At 38.7% G+C, this 19,886-nt stretch overlaps 1 protein-coding gene across 1 annotated transcript; it reads left to right on the forward strand.

Moving 5' to 3' along the window:
• Nucleotides 1-4,781: 4,781 nt before the first annotated feature.
• On the forward strand, nucleotides 4,782-7,846 carry adra2c (adrenoceptor alpha 2C). Its single transcript, XM_088419497.1, has one exon. It carries the CDS (start codon nucleotides 5,032-5,034, stop codon nucleotides 6,373-6,375), a length of 1,344 nt encoding a protein of 447 aa, XP_088275623.1. The 5' UTR covers nucleotides 4,782-5,031; the 3' UTR covers nucleotides 6,376-7,846.
• The last annotated feature ends 12,040 nt before the right edge of the window (nucleotides 7,847-19,886 follow it).

Here is a 19,886-nt window from a genome sequence, read left to right on the forward strand (position 1 = left end):
CCAGGGCAGGAGTTAATGATTATAATAAGGCTTGTCTGTCTGCTCAAAATCAGCTTAGAGTGCACCCACACGGACCGGCAGCATCACTCCAGCCTTAGTTGGATTTAAACTGCCAGCATACGAATGAGCAGGATGATTTTGGGATGGGGTCCTAGGTTTGTTTCCCAGGCTGCTGAACCAAAGACCTCTTTGGCCCTTCTCATCACATCTCAAAGCTACGAAGCGGATCAATTAAGACTTTAGTGTAACAGCGCCTTCTATTTAATTCCGTATACGGCTGAGCGCTCGGTGATTAATGACAGGTGCTTAGCTGTGAGACACGCTCAATAAACGCACCGGTCCGAGGGACAAAATGCCAGGCTACGATTCTCCAAGCAGGTCCACCTCCAAGAGCAGAGGGAGGTTAACAGGAACATGAGACGAAAGGGAAAACAACAACTTTCAACTGCATTACATTACAATGATGAGGTTGGCTTCAACTCGGAACATCCCATATTCACATTATGACCAATGGATTTCTGGCAGTGGGTGTCGTCGAAAAAGCATTGGGAGGACAAAGATGAATAGAGCGCAGGCAGTGAGAAGTGAAAGACAGATGGGGACATTTAGGTTGTGTTATAATCGTTTGTGCTTTGCGTGCTTGTGAGCCTTCAGAGGGTAGGAACACATGAATAAATAAAGGCATACATGATATCCAAGATCTTCAGGATTTCGCTGCCTTTGATACATTTTGAACATGACTGCAAAATGTACACACATAAATCTTACTAGACGGGACACAAATGCAAAGAAATATGAGAATAAATGAATATGGCAAAAGAAAATGTTTTGACTAAGAGATGATGTAAGTACTGACAGTTGTTTTCAATCTTGTTTTAATGACATGCCTCCTGTGAAATATTTTTTCAGTCAAGTACCCTCAAAGCAGCACAATAAAAAAAGAAAGGCTTAAAACGGAGTGTTGTGCCATCCATCTGATTTATTAAACTTTGGAACTAAATTTCTAGTGGGACCTCAAACTGTATTAGATTCAGCAACTCCAGGAGAAAAATCTTTTTTTATTTCTGGCTCATCTCACAGAACTTGTGGCACTAATGATAATGCTCATCCTATAAAACTTTATAAAAAAAAAAAAAAAGCCAGCATTTGGCAAAGGGACTCATTATAAGACTATATCTATCTATCTATCTATCTATCTATATATATATATATATATATATACACGCATACACACACACAGACGTGTGTATGTAAACAGTAATTAATTAGGTATTAATATAATCCATTACTTCAGGAATTAAATACTAAATTAATCGCTTATGTATTTAAGTACTAAAGTACAGGTAATTGATTGCATAATGAAATTAAGTCAATTAGATTAGGTACTAATGTGCTAAAGTAATCAATGACGTTAGGATATATATATATATATATATATATATATATAATATATATATATATATATATATATATATATATATATATATATATATATATATATATATATATATATATATATATATATATATACTATATATATATATATATATTATATATATATATATATATATATACTATATATATTATATATATATATATATATATATATATATATATATATATATATATATATATATATTATATATATATATATATATATATATATATATATATATATATATATATATATATATATATATATATATATATATATATATATATATATATATATATATATATAACCTTCATTCATTTAGTCCAGCAAATTTAAGACTGTCCTTGACCAAACACTTGCAAAACATTGAAAAAAAAAAAATAGTAGGACTTGGGACTTAAATACTGTACTAATAATAATAATAATAATAATAATAATAATAATAATAATGTAATAATGTGCTATGGCCTTCACATTGGTGGGCTACCTCCACGTAGATGCTCCAATGAAGACGGTTTAATCATGCACTATGTGTTGACGTAGCACTCGACAGCCATTGCAGCCTGCTGTACTTCTTTTGTGATTAAGTGGCTATAAAATAAATTTGACTTCATATTGCCCAAAACAACTACATGCAAATTCAACTTGAAGGAATATTTTTGTCTGCCAGATTTTGTCTGTTTTTTGGAGAAAAGCTTCCTCCTCTCCGTGGAGTAAACATGTTTTATAAATACCAGTTTAAAATGAAACTGCCCCGGTGGCTCCAAACCTGCCAGAGATGTTTTACCCTCTGGATAGGCGAACACAGATGGTTGATTTTGTATCAACGTGCAGTAACAGCTGCTCCCGTATAGTGCACACGATGGAGCAGATAACCCCACTAGCTGAATATACACATCATAACTGCTCCCATTTAATCCAGTAGTCTTTGACCACAATTAGCACAAAGCAAACATGCCACAGTTTAATGAGGAGGGAATCTGAGAAAAAAACAATTCCATGAACGAGCAAGGTCACTATGTATTTGTGACTCCTGTGTATATAGAGAAAAGCACAAATACCAACACTAAATTAATGGTAATCAAGCAAGGGAGGGTTTTTTTTGTTTGAGCAAATGAACTTGATAGCGCCCAACATAGTGATATTGAAGTACGTGGAAATGTTTAAAATCTTTTTGAATTGTTTTATTGCAGTATGTGTACGTTCACTTTCAAAAGAAAGGAAGTCCTTCTAAAATCCTGTAAACTATACCTCGTTTATTAGAACATATATTGTGTATATTTCCAACAATCATGTTTACATTCAGGTCAAAATCTGGAAGCTAAAAGCAATGTTGTTTAACCTTGCTTTCATGATACAAGGTGAATTTGTGGAAAGCCATAATCACATTATATTTATTCTCTCTTGAATGTACTTTATTGTAAATCCCATTATAAAATAAAAGGATTAAAGAAACTCAGACAGCATTGAGTGATGTTTCGGAAATGATACAATTGCATTTCTGATGCAAAATTTGGCTAACAGTGTTTTATAGTGTATTTTCATTGAATAGTATTGTAAAAAATAGATTTCTATTCCTCCTGCAAAAAAATCAACCACCAATAAGTAATGATTAACTCAATTTTACTGCCTTGGGAGAAACACTTTCTAGGGTTGTTTGTGTATTTGAACCATGATTAAAAATATTTCATGATGCAAATTGGTGGTCAAATGTAAACGTGTATATTTCATTTCCTCAATTTTCCAGTCAAAAACAATAGAAAATTCCCCAGAGATGATTAGCTTAGCTCATAGACCAGAAGCACACTAATTTCTCGCTGCATTCAGGCTGACTGAAAAGTATCAGCCTTTTAATTGCCAATAAGCAATTTGGCAAAGCACACCGTTGTAAACGTTCTTTATAATTCGTCAGTCATGCAATGTCTTCCATGTGTCACACCAATATGGCCAACAGTCCATAGGGAGTAACATTATACAATGATGACCTTTCCTCATTGTCATTAACTAAATAACCTGCCATGTGAATGTGCCATCCTTTATTTTGATATGCTGTATCTTCCACAACTACTATAAATGTGTATAAATACAGAGTTGGAGTAACGCATCAACAAAATAATGGCATTAGTGTAATGCATTACTTTTTGCTGTAATGCGGGCCGTATGGCAGGGAATCCAAACCTATGTTAAATAGCTAAGGTGTTTAGAATCCCAAGTATAAACATCAAAATAGCTAATGTGTTTAGAATCCCAGGTATAAACATCAAAAATGTACATACATATTAAAAATTGGCAACAAAAGAGTATAGTAAGTGCTATGTACATACAATATACATATATACATATAGAAAGGATTTATTCACCTTTGAGTGGCGCTTGTTATGCCCATATTCCCTAGTAAGGGTCGCCTAGGCTAGGCTAGCTTTGTATTTCTTTATTATCTCCAGCTTTGTTTCCATATAAATCATCTTCTTACTTTTCTTTTTAACATCACTAGCAATCTTGAAACCCTTTCCCGTTTCAGTAACATGCACTATAAATACGTTTTTGTAACCACTCGCAATAGAACAAAACTTTACCATTCCGCCATTTTGAAACGAGTGAGACCGACCGATAGCAGACCAGCATCTCCGTGAGGAGACGCTGATCAATAGCAGACCAGCATTGTAGTGACGCGTTGCATAGAGGAAGTTAGACAACAGAAAATAAGTGCAATTACCTACAAACGCTTGCAGATGGAAACAAAACAACACAGATACAGCCAAGCCCCTAGGGTCATGACAGTTGTTTTTGTCACAAAGCCAGAAAAATACCTTTAAGAGGGGACGAAAAAACTCAGTATTCCACATCATAACATGAAAAAAACCTAAGCCAGGGACGCTGTAACATATATATATATTATATATATATATATATATATATATATATATATATATATATATATATATATATATTGACCTCCAGTGTGCACACAGATGAAGTGAGCAGTACTTCTCATTATGCGTCCTGACAGCTATATGACCTCAAATGAGAAGTGTCTGCTGACAATCTTCAACATGCCACGTTCCATACAATGACTTGAACGCGAGCATTGGCGCAAACACGCCCACTCGGCGACTAGAGCGCGCGCACATACAATCACCAATTTTCCAATAATGGACAAGTGTGAGGTGAAAGTAAGTACTGTTAGCAGATTTCCATCCAATGATTGCACTCATTTCATTTCTGTGGTGGAGAAGGTCCCTCCTTTTCGGCGAGCACGTGGTGGATTCGCTCCCTCGATCCACGAGAGAGCGAAGGAAGAGGAGGAGGAGGGGGAAGGAGGAGGAGGAGAGATGCAGGAGCAGGCAGGAGGAGAGAGGACGTGCTCAGAGGGGTGTCCGCTTTCCAACCGCGGAGCTCCAGAGCATCCTGCTCACATTTGGAATGATCACTTTTTTTTTTTTTTTCAAACACCTTTCACCTTCTACTTTAGTTATTTGATTGAAGCCACTTGCAATATGTGAGAGATGAGCCAGTGGAAAGAGGAGGAAAAAGACAAGATGGATGTATTCACATTCTGCATGTGACTTTTTCGGAGAGATCAACTACGCGGCAGCATGGATTTCTTGAATTTCTCCTCTTTGGAGGAAGGGGTGGAGGCAGACAACATCACAAATGGCACCTCTCAGAGCAAGTACACCCCTCTCGCTATCTGGAGTTTAGCTGGACTTGTCAGTTTTCTGATCCTGTTTACGATAGTGGGCAATGTCTTGGTCGTTATTGCCGTTTTAACAAGCAGAGCGCTGAAACCACCCCAGAATCTGTTTCTGGTGTCTCTGGCTAGTGCAGACATACTGGTGGCCACCCTGGTCATGCCCTTTTCTCTGGCCAATGAACTTATGGGCTACTGGCTTTTTGGTAAGATTTGGTGTGACATCTACTTAGCCCTGGATGTTTTATTTTGCACCTCATCGATTGTGCACCTCTGCGCCATAAGTTTAGACCGCTACTGGTCCGTGACACAGGCGGTAGAGTACAATTTGAAGAGAACACCAAAAAGAGTCAAAGGGATGATTGTGGTGGTGTGGTTGATCTCAGCTGTTATCTCCTTCCCGCCGCTGATATCCATGGACAGGAGCAACAATGAGACAACCCCTCAGTGTATTATCAATGATGAGACATGGTACATCCTCTACTCCAGCATTGGGTCCTTCTTTGCGCCGTGCGTCATCATGATTCTGGTCTATATCCGGATCTATCAAGTGGCAAAGACCAGGACAAGAACCATGTCAGAGAAGAAAAGGGACGTGGATTCGCCGCAGGAGAACGGCCGAACCGACACGGACAAGGCCGGTTCATTTAAGTCCGAAAGGGGCGGGAGCGTCAAAGAGCAAGAATGTGAAAACGGCCATTGCAAGGAGCACACGGCTAGCTCTTCCTTGACGAACAGTTCCAAAAATCCACGCGTCGACCACCATGACGATTTCGACGACAGCAGCTCATCGGACGAGAAGCCCAAAAAAAGCTCCACGTCGTCCAAAAATCACCAGGAGGAACGGAAAGACAGGAAGTCCAGCAGGAAAAGCAGCTCTGCTTCCAAATTCTCCAGCAGGAAGTCATATGCCAGTTCCAAGTCCATGGAACTGTTCTCATCGCGCCGTAAACGCAGAAGCACAGTCAACAGGAAGAAAGTGTCGGCAGCACGAGAAAAACGCTTTACCTTCGTCCTGGCTGTGGTCATGGGAGTTTTTGTTTTGTGCTGGTTCCCCTTTTTCTTCTCGTACAGCCTGTACGGAATCTGCAGGGAGATGTGCAAGATCCCCGAGACCCTGTTCAAGTTCTTCTTTTGGATCGGCTACTGTAACAGCTCATTAAACCCCGTCATATACACCATCTTCAACCAAGACTTTCGCAGAGCTTTCCAGAAGATTCTCTGTAAGTCATGGAAACGCTCTTTCTGATGGGCTTTAACAGACGTTTCATCCACCAGATTACCATTTAATCGGCTTTGAGTTGTAGAGAAAAGTGTCGGGCTGGGAATTCTTCCCACCTTTTACTGCCAGGGATGGTGCAAGAAATAAAGGGATAACCGAAAGGTGCGCGGAAGTGCTCTGTTTTTTTTTCTGTTCATAGTGGAAGCTTTCACTAAATGCCAGGCAGCTTTTTACACTCAAATATTTGCTCCAACTAAAGCACTCACATTGATTTACGCCACCTACACTGAAATACAATAAACAGACTCATAACAGCCTCTGTGATGCACGCGCAGGACGACCGTTGCACCTGGAAGAGCTGCTCAGGAGACGAAGGGTTTATTGAGACACTTTATTCACGTAATCATTGAACATCATGCCAAGACCTTGACAATCTCCAATTGTTATATATCGAGGACTATAAGGGCATCTATCTTCTTTGGCTCTTTATCTGTTTTTCTCGACCTTTGTAATGTTTGACTCTATATGAGGACCAATGGGACGAAGGGGCTCCTTTCTTACACTTACAGTGGCGAAATGAAAACGAAAAAAAATGAACCACTTCAAAAAATCTATACGTGAAATCTCTTATACAGAACTAAGACATTTGCCTGAGTGAGAGGTTCTTGCCCGTTCATATACAGAGAATGAACCTTTCATCAGGATACGTGCCATTTTTCTGGGGGGTTGAGAAATCTGTAGATTCAGTGGAATGTAAGGCTCTGTGGCACAATGGCAAAGTCATCTCTTTGCAGAGCATCTCGAGTCTGAAACAATAGATGGATCACTGCCTTCCTACTGTGGCAGATGGACATTCACAGAGGCTCCCAATATGCGTGTGAAAAATGGTCTAATGGGGGAGAAAGCGGTGACAAAGTGTATAATGTGGAACTCCGTTATTGAACGGTGTTAATCCCCATTGCCACTCATTGTATGTGTGAGAGTGCGTGCGCCAGTGAGCGCGTGTGTTTGTCTGGTGTAAAAACCGAATTGGCAAGTTGACAGATCCTCTCGGCTCAAGTGTCTTTCTGTCCTTCATTTATTATCAGACAAATTATATTTTATGTTTTCCACAACCCCACCAAAGTCAGACGCATTAAAAACCTCTTACATATTATTGCTCACTTTTATTGTCCGCTGCCGACGCACATAAGAATGCACATTAGACACCCTTCCCATTTACAATATTTTCATTGTGACGTCTTATTTATAACCATGAGGTTAAATGTTTATTTTCCCTTGTAAATATGTGGAAACAGTACAGTATTATCGTGTGGTGCCTCATTGTCACACACATATTGCTATGATGAACATGTACTGTTTACATTTGCTCTCACGGACTCATGGTACACCAAACTGTCCTTTTCTAATGTTTTGAAAAGAAAACCAAGAACAAGTGTTTATTTCACTGCTTTGAGCACATTCTAAGAAATCAAATAAACATAATTTAAACTGTGAATTGCTTTTAGGTGTTGGTTGCAGTTTGCCGTGTGATTTTTAGCAGGAACTTTAATTGAAAGTTATATATATATATATATATATATATATATATATATATATATATATATATACACATATCTATCATTCTTTTATCCCTTCCCATTCCATCTTTTGGCTGTAGTCGGGGAACAAGGAGGATGAGTAAGGGTTGAACTAGAACTAGAGGGGAGCCTGTAGCTGACCAAACATGATAACAAACACACTTTAAATTACAATTTATGACAAAAGGTAAAAGCTTCCCAATGCTTTCTCTCCTCCTCATCGCTGTCCTTGAGCCACGTGTGATCTTCACACGACTCCTACAAGACACGTGATTGGCTCCCTGCATGACCAATGAGGGGAGGAGTGGATTACAACTCCAACAACTCCTGGGGTACTACTTTGCTGATTTCAGGTTTTTCGGTCCCTATTAATTGCAAAAAAGGAAGGAACACTGTATACATGATATATATATATATATATATATATATATATATATATATATATATATATATATATATATATATATATATATATATATACACATATCTATCATTCTTTTATCCCTTCCCATTCCATCTTTTGGCTGTAGTCGGGGAACAAGGAGGATGAGTAAGGGTTGAACTAGAACTAGAGGGGAGCCTGTAGCTGACCAAACATGATAACAAACACACTTTAAATTACAATTTATGACAAAAGGTAAAAGCTTCCCAATGCTTTCTCTCCTCCTCATCGCTGTCCTTGAGCCACGTGTGATCTTCACACGACTCCTACAAGACACGTGATTGGCTCCCTGCATGACCAATGAGGGGAGGAGTGGATTACAACTCCAACAACTCCTGGGGTACTACTTTGCTGATTTCAGGTTTTTCGGTCCCTATTAATTGCAAAAAAGGAAGGAACACTGTATACATGATATATATATATATATATATATATATATATATATATATATATATATATATATATATATATATATATATATATATACACACACACACACACACACAAATTCGGGCGTTTGTTGTCTATTGGTATCCAGTTAAGAAATGCACACACACACACACACACACACACACACACACACACGTATAATAGAACTGTACATAGACTCATATAGATGCATAAATAGTACAAATTTACACGGCATGGCGGCAAACAGACACATTACAATTTAGCAGCAATATCAAGATTTTGTTGCACTCTTGTCTGCCATCATAGTGCTTCTATTTTCCCCAGCTTCTGTGGCAGTGGCTTTATTACATACGTTAAAGTTATGACTCCTCTGACAACGTAAAGAAAATGACAATACAATACAAGCAACTTCAAACGGATGGTCTCTTTTTGGCTGGATATGAGCTGAACTGAAGCCAGTTCATGAAGGCTGGTCAGCAGCCTTATATTTTAGTAATCCACTTCTGCATATATTTGCCTGAAATAAGTACAGTCAGCCCCCGGCTTACGAGCACCCTGATTTGCGAACAATTCGCCTTACGAGCGTGGATCAGGGAGATTTTTGTCCTCCGCTTACGAGCAAACCTCTCGCCTTACGAGCATTCCGACAAACCTGTCATTGAGTATGTAGAAATGTTCTCGCCTAACTGCATCAACATATTCGGCAGTTGCGTCATTTACAATCATTATCAGATACTTGTGGCGGTAACGTGAACGCTATTGGTCTTACAACCTCACACTGACTGTCTCACTCACGGTGTCTAAATATATTACCATTTAAGTGTAGTGTTTGTACAGCTAAAGGGAAAAACAGCTGACATGAAATTAAATGTGCCGATTGCAGGACAAAGAATTGTCATTGGTTTAAATGTGTGTGTTTTTTTAATTAATTGTCAATACATTCCAACTGTTTAAAAAAAAGTGCGAATAATTATCAGTCAGTCAAGGAGACGCCAATATGCTATTGGTCGATTAAGGTCACCCGGTCTCACTCACGGAGATGCTATTGGCCGGCGTCACACGTCAATCACAGAAATGCCGATATGCTATTGGCCGAACGCCTTTATCTAGCTTGATGGGACAGGATGGAAGGAAGTAGAGGAAATGAGTGAAAAACGGAATGTTTTGAAGACTTTGCAAACTTTATCTGTTAGACATAGCTTCTAAAATTACTAGCAGCGGTAAAGGAAGAAATAAGAGGATGATGTTTTAGTATCTCCGTGATTTGCACCATGACTGAAAGAGTTACTGTAACACTGTAAGACCAATAGCCTATATGCGTTGACGTATTAACTCAAGACGTTAATCTCTGCACCCTGTTACGGGTGATATTACAGCGCTATATGATGGTTGTCTGACAAAGCTGTATGTCATGTTAGTCGGCGACCTCCCGACATGCTTTGGGACAGCGCCATTGTTGCAATTCTGTGAAATGAAACCAACAATGAACTGACGCTCGAACAAGCCATAAGTGTGGTGCCTAGTCAATACAACACACACAACCTCCCCTCCGCCTCCACCCAGCTCAATTCACGTCGGGAAAAACAGCTGACATGAGATTAAGTGTGCCGATTGCAGGACAAAAAATCGTCACAGGTTTAAATGTGTTTTAATGAATAAGATGTCAATACATTCCAACCGTTTAAAAAAAAAGTGCGAATAATTATCAGTCAGTCAAGGAGACGCCAATATGCTATTGGTCGATTAAGGTCACCCGGTCTCACTCACGGAAATGCTATTGGCCGGCATCACACGTCAATCACAGAAGTGCCGAAATGCTATTGGCCGAACGCCTTTATCTAGCTTGATGGCACAGCTGGTTGGGATGGAAGGAAGTAGAGAAAACCCTGACTGAAAAAGTTACTGTGACACTGTAAGACCAATAGCATATCTGATTCGCCGTATTGACTTCGAGCATTCATCTCTGCTCATCTCTGCTTATCTCAACACAAGTCACGTCTTTCCAAAGGTATAAGTCATTTTTCCTTTGTATTTGTTATTTAATGCAACTGTACAGTAGATTATGTCACTTAATATTAATATATGTATACACCGTGATGATTTTACCTAAGGCTTCTGCGCGCGTTGCACGCATTCACGAATTAACATGGGTTTGGATCGCCCGCTATACGAGCAATTCGAGATACGAGCGTAGCCGCTGAACGGATTAAGTTCGTAACCCGGGGGCCCACTGTACTTTAAAAACAAAAACAAAAAAAAACTCAAATTCAGTCACAGATCAGCTGTGAGTGACGGTTAATTTCAATGCTTTTGATAATTAAACAACTTACACAACGTTTATAGATAGTATTCATATTTAGAGCCTCAGCGGCAAGTGGGGGGTGCAAATAGGTCTCTTTTTTCATTTTAGACTAACCTGTAACCTGTATAAACACTGTAAAAAGTAAAAACAGGTATACTTCTATATACTTCTATCCTTCTGCAATTATCATAAATATATTATTGTCTGTGCGGAAAGGGTGTGCGTGGGGGGGCAGGTTTTCTATTTCCTGGTGGGTGGCTTTGCAAAAATATAATTGAGGAACACCGTGTTAAAGCCATATTTGATGAAAAATATTTTTCCCTCGTAGTTAGAAGTTTCGAAATGAAAAGTTTCTGACTGGAACTCATTTGCTGCAGTCAACAAAAAGGGAATGGGATATTTCGGGTGCAAATCTGAGCTCCACTCTTCGTCTCAGTGTTTGTAACATAAAATTCTGCTCCAAAATTTGACTTATAGTCGAGTGACATTTTTTTTTCTTCATCAGGGTCATTTTATGGCTATGACTTACACTCGGAACGACTTACAGTCAGAAAAATATGGCATATTAAAAATAGTTGAGAGGCCCAGCGGCAGACTGGTTAGCACGGCTGCCTTACAGTTCGATTCCAGCTTGCCCAGGCTTACTTGTGTAGAATTCGCATCTTCTTCATGTGCTTGCGTAGCTCTTCTCTGGGCATTCCGGTCTCCATAAACATGCATGGTAGGTAGGTACCAGCAAGCCACTTTGCCTTAGTGAGGATAAGCAGATCATGAAAATGGATGGATGGATAAAAAACAGTCAAAAAGTCATTTATTGGGGGGCGAGGCCACTATTCTGAAAATTACAATTTGACTGGAGGGCACAGACATGATAATCATTTTGGAAGGAAAAGTAAATCAGTGAAAAATGACAGGGTGGATTCCGATGATCAATCACATAAACAATGCCACCCACATCTCATCAAGACAATTGGACAGAGTCCATTATCAGCAGGGAAATGAAGGGGGGAGGGTGTGGGAGCTTGGAGCTACAGTATATGCCAAACAATACATTGCAGTAAGACAGTCCTTTTCAAATTGTGGGGCGGGCCCCCCCTGAAGGCCAGTGGGGGCGCAGCTTTTAGCAACTAATGCATAATTAGAATAAAATAAGGATTATCATCATTTTATTTTTATTTCATGTTGATGCACTTGGTCATTTTTTCGGTTTTAGACTAACCTGTAATATATATAATCACAGTAAAAAAGTAGAGTTCTTGGAAGTTGATCGATCTTTCTTTTTGTTTCATTAATGTTTTAGGTACTGTATACTTAAACCTTTTTCTTTTTTTTTTTTTTTTTTAATCGACAATAGTCATATATATAGTCGGCGCAGCGACTGGGAGGTTTCGCATGAAAGGTTTACTCTTTCCTGGGGGGGGCTTTGCAAAATATAATTGAGAAGCACTGCAGTAAGACATTGTTTTGTTTTGTATTTTTTGCTGCCGTCTGCATGGTGACAGCCATGCAACTACAAAGCACTGTGAATGCACAAATACGCTCCTTGAAGTTGGAAGGAGGTGCATGTGGGGATGCTGACTGTCAAAGAAAAATGGCAGTCATGATCTTAATTCTAATTAATCTGATAGTAGAGTAGGGACAGAAGTGGGTATGAATGCACTAAATGTACTCAATTTATATTACTATGGTAACTTTTTGGATAAATGGAAATTGCCAGTTTTGATGTAATATATTTTTACTTTTAGTTGATTATATATGTTAATAAGATATACTTTTATTCTATGACACAGGGGGGTCAGACTTCTCAGCTATATTTCACTAATCCAACATAATATTTAGCTTGGTTTGCCTTTGTTTCATAATTAAATGAAGTGAGGCAACCACATGACCGCACACAGACTTGTTAAAGTGACCTATTTCCATGAAGAAGCATGAGGCTAAAAGTTGACTTTGTTTCCCGACATTTGAAACAGTGGATGTCAACCTTTTTTCAGTTACATTATACCTCTTGTGAAACGATTCTTTTCTTCCAAATACCCCATACACAAAGCAAGGCTTTTTCGGATTAAAGCCATGTCTAGTTTAATAAACTTTTAAACTTTTGAAAGCACATTTGTAGTGGTATCTGTAGGTGTATTTTAGGTATATGTTTTTGTGAAGGGGTCTCTATAACACCATTAATTTGTTCAATGTTCCAGTTAATTTGCTCTTAATTTGAAAAAAAACCCAGTACTATTTCTGCCCCAGAATTAAAAGGCATTAAAATACATTTCCTATTAAAATACACATTCAATGAAGTTCTTCATGCATCCCTCTTGTACTTGACCCTCGTTTGAGAGCTGCTAGCTTATAAAGACGATGCTCAAATTTTTGGAAAGTGTTTGCTAAAGACAAAAGGTGGCTACTAGTATTGCAAAGATCATTAACTATTTGCCTTCCTTTTGAAACTGTTTGAGGTTCTTTGGGACATTTTGCCAATTCCTGAAGTAGCAGGGAAAACTAAAACTAGAACCCAACCAAATGATAAGGAGCACAAAACATCCCCAGCATCCAAATTTCTGCCTAGGATTGTTGAAAGTTGCCAAAACATTAACACAAAAAAAACTTTCCTTACCTTGTCTTTAAATTTTTGCTAGTAGTGTCCTCAAAGTCATCCAAATAAGCAGTGATTTTTGGCTAGTCAAGCCACCTCTGGGTATGTGTACAAGAAGGAAATTAAAAATTAAAACCACTTTAACAAAGCTGCTCTTTGATCCTTGAGTAATGGCAGTGTTAACTTCACCGCTGCCTGACATCCTTTCTAAATCCCTCATCTTCCCTGCCTCCCTCACACATGTCAGAAGCAATTTCAGCAGATCTGCACGAGTGCTCAGTGGGCGAAAAGTGGCAAATCAAGCCAGGCTGCATGGCAAAGTATCTGATTTTCTACATTATGTTACTGTACATATGAATAAGAGGTTCAGTTTCTCTGTGCTGGAAAATATTTTTTTGCTGCTGGGGTGTTGCTTATTTTTATCTTCTTGAGAAGTAAAAAAAAAAAGTAGTTTGGATGGTTCTCCCATCTGAAAAGCTAAACTTCCCCAAATTTCAGTTTCTCCTGGCTTTTTATGGGTCTCAAGAGATTATTACGATTTCAGTTAAATTTAGCCTGCATTTTGCTTATTCTTTAAAAAAAATTACACTTCCGTGTTAGAGTTCAATTGGCTACAGCTAAAATGTGTACATAAAACAATAGATGCCGTTGTACTACTACTACTGAAAAATAAAAAACAAATAAAAAAGCAGCTCCTGCCTCAGGCAAAGTCTTGTGAGCAGAGAAAGATCATTAACATAAAAAAAAAAAAAAAAATCCTTCAAGAAGAGGCGGAAGATCCAAACGCATTGTTTGGTATGTTGAGAAACATTCTTCAAATGTTAAATGTTTGGCTTCACATCACGTCAGACTCGAGAAGTGTAGTGCCTCAACAGTCATGAACCTGACCACACGTCACTCATGCACGTCTCTACAAAGTCCATGCTGGACCTCCACAAAAGTTGCGCTTTGTTACTAATAAAGTTGATGCATGGATGGATGGAATTTTCTAGTATTTTATATTTGTCCTCCATAATATTGTTCAGGCGAGTCGTAGAAAAACAAAGATGTCTGATGGATGATGATTCGTCGAGAGATTCTTTTGGGCATTACACAAAAGAAGGATGACTACTGTTTGTGGAAATGCATTAATTTAAATTAGACAATATTTTTTTCAGTAATGGTACACGCTAAGACTAATGTTTTATGCATAAGGATGACCCTTCACATTCATCGTATTTGTTTGCCGTAGTTTTAGTCAAGCATAATAATATACTGTACATGAATTAAAATACGCTTTGCTGTTGCATGCAGCTTTCAGTCCAACAGTCCCTTTGCAAAATGCTTAGGTTCAGTCCACATATTAAACCATTTACATTTGTTTACACCTACTTACCGAAAAACTCGCTAAAATGATAATGATGACTTTGGAGGTTTGCGCTATATGCCGATATATGATTATGGTACTGTATCTTCTGATATCTTGGTAACCTGTTTTTAAAAATGCAGAAAGTGTCGAAGGAACTTTCTTTCCTTTCAGGAGCCAAGATGAATTCTGAATCATGAATGGTGGCTTCTCACCTATATTGGATATACAGTCGAACCTCTACATAGTGAACTTCAAGGGTCCGAGGAGAGAAGTTCACTATGAAGAGAGATTCACTTTATAGAGGTTTTCCTAAAATGTTCAGAATTCATTGATGAAATATGTGAATAATTTTTTAATAAATATGTAAATAATTTTATATACGTTTTTTTAAAAATAAATATGTAAATAAATGTACATTAAACAACTTAAGTTGTTTAAACACTAAAATCTAATGCGGTAAAACTAATGTAAAAACATTTTACATTGAACAAAACTCTTTATTATTATTCAACAATAGTTAATGAATACAGTATATGATCATAATAAAACATGATCAGTGCATGTCATCAGCGCGGAGAAAGTAACTGTCAATACGAGGTTGCACGGTATGCCTCCACTCGCACACTTCCGAATTATGTCGCACTTCTCCTCCAACGACAAAGGCTTTCGCTTCCGACTTATAGATCTAGCATCCATACTTTTCACGGCAGATTCCGACATCTTAGAATTTTCGGAGGGATGACCAGCGGAGAAACGCGTGCGCAGTGGACGGCGGACGAAGTGAAAATGCAAGAGAAAGTCGCGGCGCGCGAGAGCGGCTAGGCAGGGAGGAAATCCCGACAGTGCGCCCAATTTTACAACTTCACAATTTTCGATAAGTTCAGATATTCACAATATAGAGGTAGATGCTGTCAAGGGACTGACTAATAGCATCACTATGAAGAGATTATTCACTATGTGGAGTTTCACTATGAGGAGGTTTTACATACACGTCAAATATAGCTGTTTTGCAAGGGACCGTAAAGATTCGTTCACTATGAAGAGAGATTCACTTTGTAGAGGTTCACTATATAGAGGTTCGACTGTAAAATGATATAGGATTCTGTGGGTAAAATAAATGGATAACACAAGGGACAATATGTTGGAGTATCATTGCAGTGTTAAAACAAGGATGAGGTGGAGACATTGCTCCACTCCATTGCAGTACAAATCAATTATTTAATCAATCCCTGTGTCCTTTTATTTCTTCAGGGCTCTCTGTAGCCTTGCATTCCTTCCAGCGACGATGGCAAAGAAAATGACTGTCTCTCTCATCATTTGCCATCACTCTCAAGAGTTCTCATATCAACCTCGGTCCATCACCCGCTTTCCTTCCCTTTGCCTATCAATCAACCGGTGGTGTGACAAGTCATCTGTGTTATGAACCTTTTTCAGCTTGGCGGCAGACCCGGCTCAAATATCTCCACCTCCACCAGATAGTTGAAATATTGGAATGCTGCTCTCATAAAGTACTTCCCGATGAAATGTTGGCTCAAGGTGAAAGACAAGTCAACTGTATGTTTAGTTTAAATGTTGTCTACGAATTTTGACAAGAAAAAACTCAAGAACCGAACACTTTCCAACAGCTTTGCCAGATGGTCACCCTTGATCATTTCCCCCTTACTGCTTTTGTATTCATAACAGCTCCATGCTCATGCGGGTTTAAGAACAAGCAGTCAATTACCTTAAAAACAACAGCTTCAAAGTCATTAGGACGCTCCACTGGCTTTTGGGAAGAAAAAGTGTCTCTGCTGTTGCTATAGAAACTTCAGATCACCAAATAAGGTCTATAATACTTATTAGTGGACCAAGTTTTGAAATGTTAATTATAAAACCATATATTTTTCGCTTCTATTTGCTGCACTGGATTGTGATGACGTATGGGCAATCAATCAGAAATTTGCTCTAAAGCAGTGGTTCGCAAACTTTTTTTGGTGATGTTTCACCAGTCAAATGTGTTTTTCTCCAAGTACCACTCAACCAGGGCAAAGCATTTTTGGGTTAAAAAAAAATAATTTAAAACATGCTATCATGCTTGATTTATTACTTTATTATACTCGTTTGAGAACCACTCACATTAACCCTTGTGCTGTATTTGACCATTTTTGGGTCATTTTCTTCCACATCATTCTTGCGGTACTTTAACAAAGGGATGGGATGATCCAGGTAGTGTGATAGCTAAGTGTTGAACTTTGACATATTGTCACCATTTTGGTGATCCATCTTCAGCTCCCTAGTGTCTTCTATTTTTTTCCCTTTGGCGTAAAATGCCTTTGATGTGAAGTTTAAAGGATTTGGCCAAAATATCACACAAGGTTAAACAAGAACGTTAACAGTCTGATAACGGAGACCTTTTGCAGCCCTTCTTATTATGAAATGGTAACAAATAATGCTGAGTACGTGCCTTGTCTGCTGACTGTGACATTATGACTAAAACAGATAGATAAATTTGTCCGCAAAATCATTTCCTTTACTGTTCTGTTTACAGTGTGCTTTGAAGTGTGACGCATGCAATCAAAACAAAACATTTCTGCAATTTATATCTGCACTGTAATGATCTCACTTCATTAGCCATGTTTTGCAGTTTAATCACTCCCTGCTTTATGGGTCTGGGAGTGTTAAAATTTAAAGCAGTGAGTAATTTAGTGCAGCAATCTTCACTTATTAGTCAGTTAATCTGTGTAATTAATTTCACTCTTTGGTAAACTGCAACATATTGACAGTCTTGAAAGAGCTACCACACTCCCATGCAATTTCGCAAAAGAACACATCCTCAAATAACTGGAATGGTTGATGAATGTTTGGCATTCTCGCCTTTGACTCTGGTCTTGCATTTGCCGACACAAACCTCCTTGTTCATTTTAATGCACTGTGCCATGTTAGGAGGAGATGTGACGTCAAAGCGGTGACTGGGTCATCTCCCGTACACCCACAAGTTGATATTGAGCTCGTGAGAAAAGGTCGTCCCAGACTGGAGAAAAAAAAATGACCACAGCCAGGGATTATCTGGGATCCTACATGTTCGATCGCTGTGAATGTGGCATGTGAATGCGAGGGAAACAATTCCGAGTAATTCAAGGAACCTGTGTTGAAAAAAAAAATGCTAAGGTATTTTTTCTTGCCCCAAATACTTGTTTTAGTATACACAGAAAAAATGTCAAGCCAATCACAGCAACACTTGTTGATACTTGTTATTACATGACAGTAAAACATGCTTGTAATGCAGTAGGAAGGCCAACTTCAAAATACACCTTAGTTTATCAGATAATAAATGGATATGGATGCCTTGGTAAACTTTTATTGTGAAATTGTTTTCAGTGGCATAACGAATTGCCAAAGCTTTCTAATGCACCTGTTGCACCCGACACCCTCTTTGGTTATTGTGGTAACAGAGATACCCTTAAAATGTGCCCAAATCATGTTGGGCTCAGCAGCGAATATAAAAAGTTCTTCCTAGCTGCTTACCACCATCTTTGCCAACAGTCAGCAGTGGATAGGATTTCACAAGCTTGATGAACATTTTTTCATTTTTAAGTGGATGAGAATCTGCCATCAGATGTGCATTAAAATATTTTTTTCCCTTGGCAGGCAAGGATACTATTGATGTACACACACCCACACACACACACAAAAAGGGGAGGCATTCTAAGAACACACTGCGCAAATTTCGGTTGACGCAGATTTGTGATTTAGGTGAGAAAATGCGAGATCCACCAATCAATTTTCTACCACTTGTCCCTGTTTAGTGTTGCAGAAAAACCAAAGCCCTAGATTGGGGTACTTTTGGCGCTGGTTGCCAAACAATCATATAGGCTAGGTAAAGAGAAAAACACTCATCAAAATCACATGCACACCTGGCACCATAAAAGTCAGCAGATTAAGGAACTACACTATCCATTACTTTAACTGCAAAATCAATGTTTATAAATATTCAATTTCATGGTGCATATATGGATGTTTTGAGGGTAATTTACTTGTAGTGTCTGTCTGACTTCCTGTCCCTGACAGCTATTTGTCTTGGCTCTTTGGTAACCATGCTATTATCATCTGTAACTGCAAAGACTACGATGCGCTTGTTGGATGTCAAAACGCAAAAGTTTGGAAACAGCTGCAATTTTTGTCTCCTACCTTGTCACTCGACACTTCAAGTCATCTCTACTATGCAACAGCACACAAGAAATCATTTACTAAAAATGTTATATCAGCAGGTCCCACATGCCAAACGATGAAGTGCGAATTTGCCAAGTCTCTGGTGGAGCGGACTTGTCCAGTTTTGGTTACTTGACTGTGTCAAATTGTTCAGGATGTGAAACACACACACGCATGCTGGGGATTGTCAGATTGTGACGGAAGCTGTCAGTGATCCATGTCAGTTGAAAGCTTTACCTGATTGACAGCGCGGACATGTGGGACAAATCCTCTGGGACTGTTACAGGAACAATAATGGACCACGATCCACAGCTGCGCAGCAGGGCTCTGTTGGGTTACACATACACACACAAAAAGAACTTAATGTTCCTTCAAAACATCACAGAAGCTAAGCAAGAGCACACAAGTAAACCTCTTGGAAAACGCTGCGAAATGGACACACGCAAAAACATACACATATTCGACGCACATCGAGCCTGAAAGCAATATTATATTTCAATTAGATTGTATTGATCTATACATTCATGTCAGCACTATTGTCTCACACAAACACTGACCCAAGGCATATTCTTTCCTGCCTCCTTTAAATGAATTTTCTCCATCTGTGGTGGAGTGCTGTAAGGTCTACAGCTGGCCAAATCAAATAATTGGACTGAACTGCCCCTGCAGTCAGC

Source organism: Hippichthys cyanospilos, chromosome 7 (assembly GCF_059441005.1).
Source record: "Hippichthys cyanospilos isolate Australia breed blue-spotted pipefish chromosome 7, RoL_Hcya_1.0, whole genome shotgun sequence".
In the NCBI taxonomy this organism is placed as follows: Eukaryota; Metazoa; Chordata; class Actinopteri; order Syngnathiformes; family Syngnathidae; genus Hippichthys; species Hippichthys cyanospilos.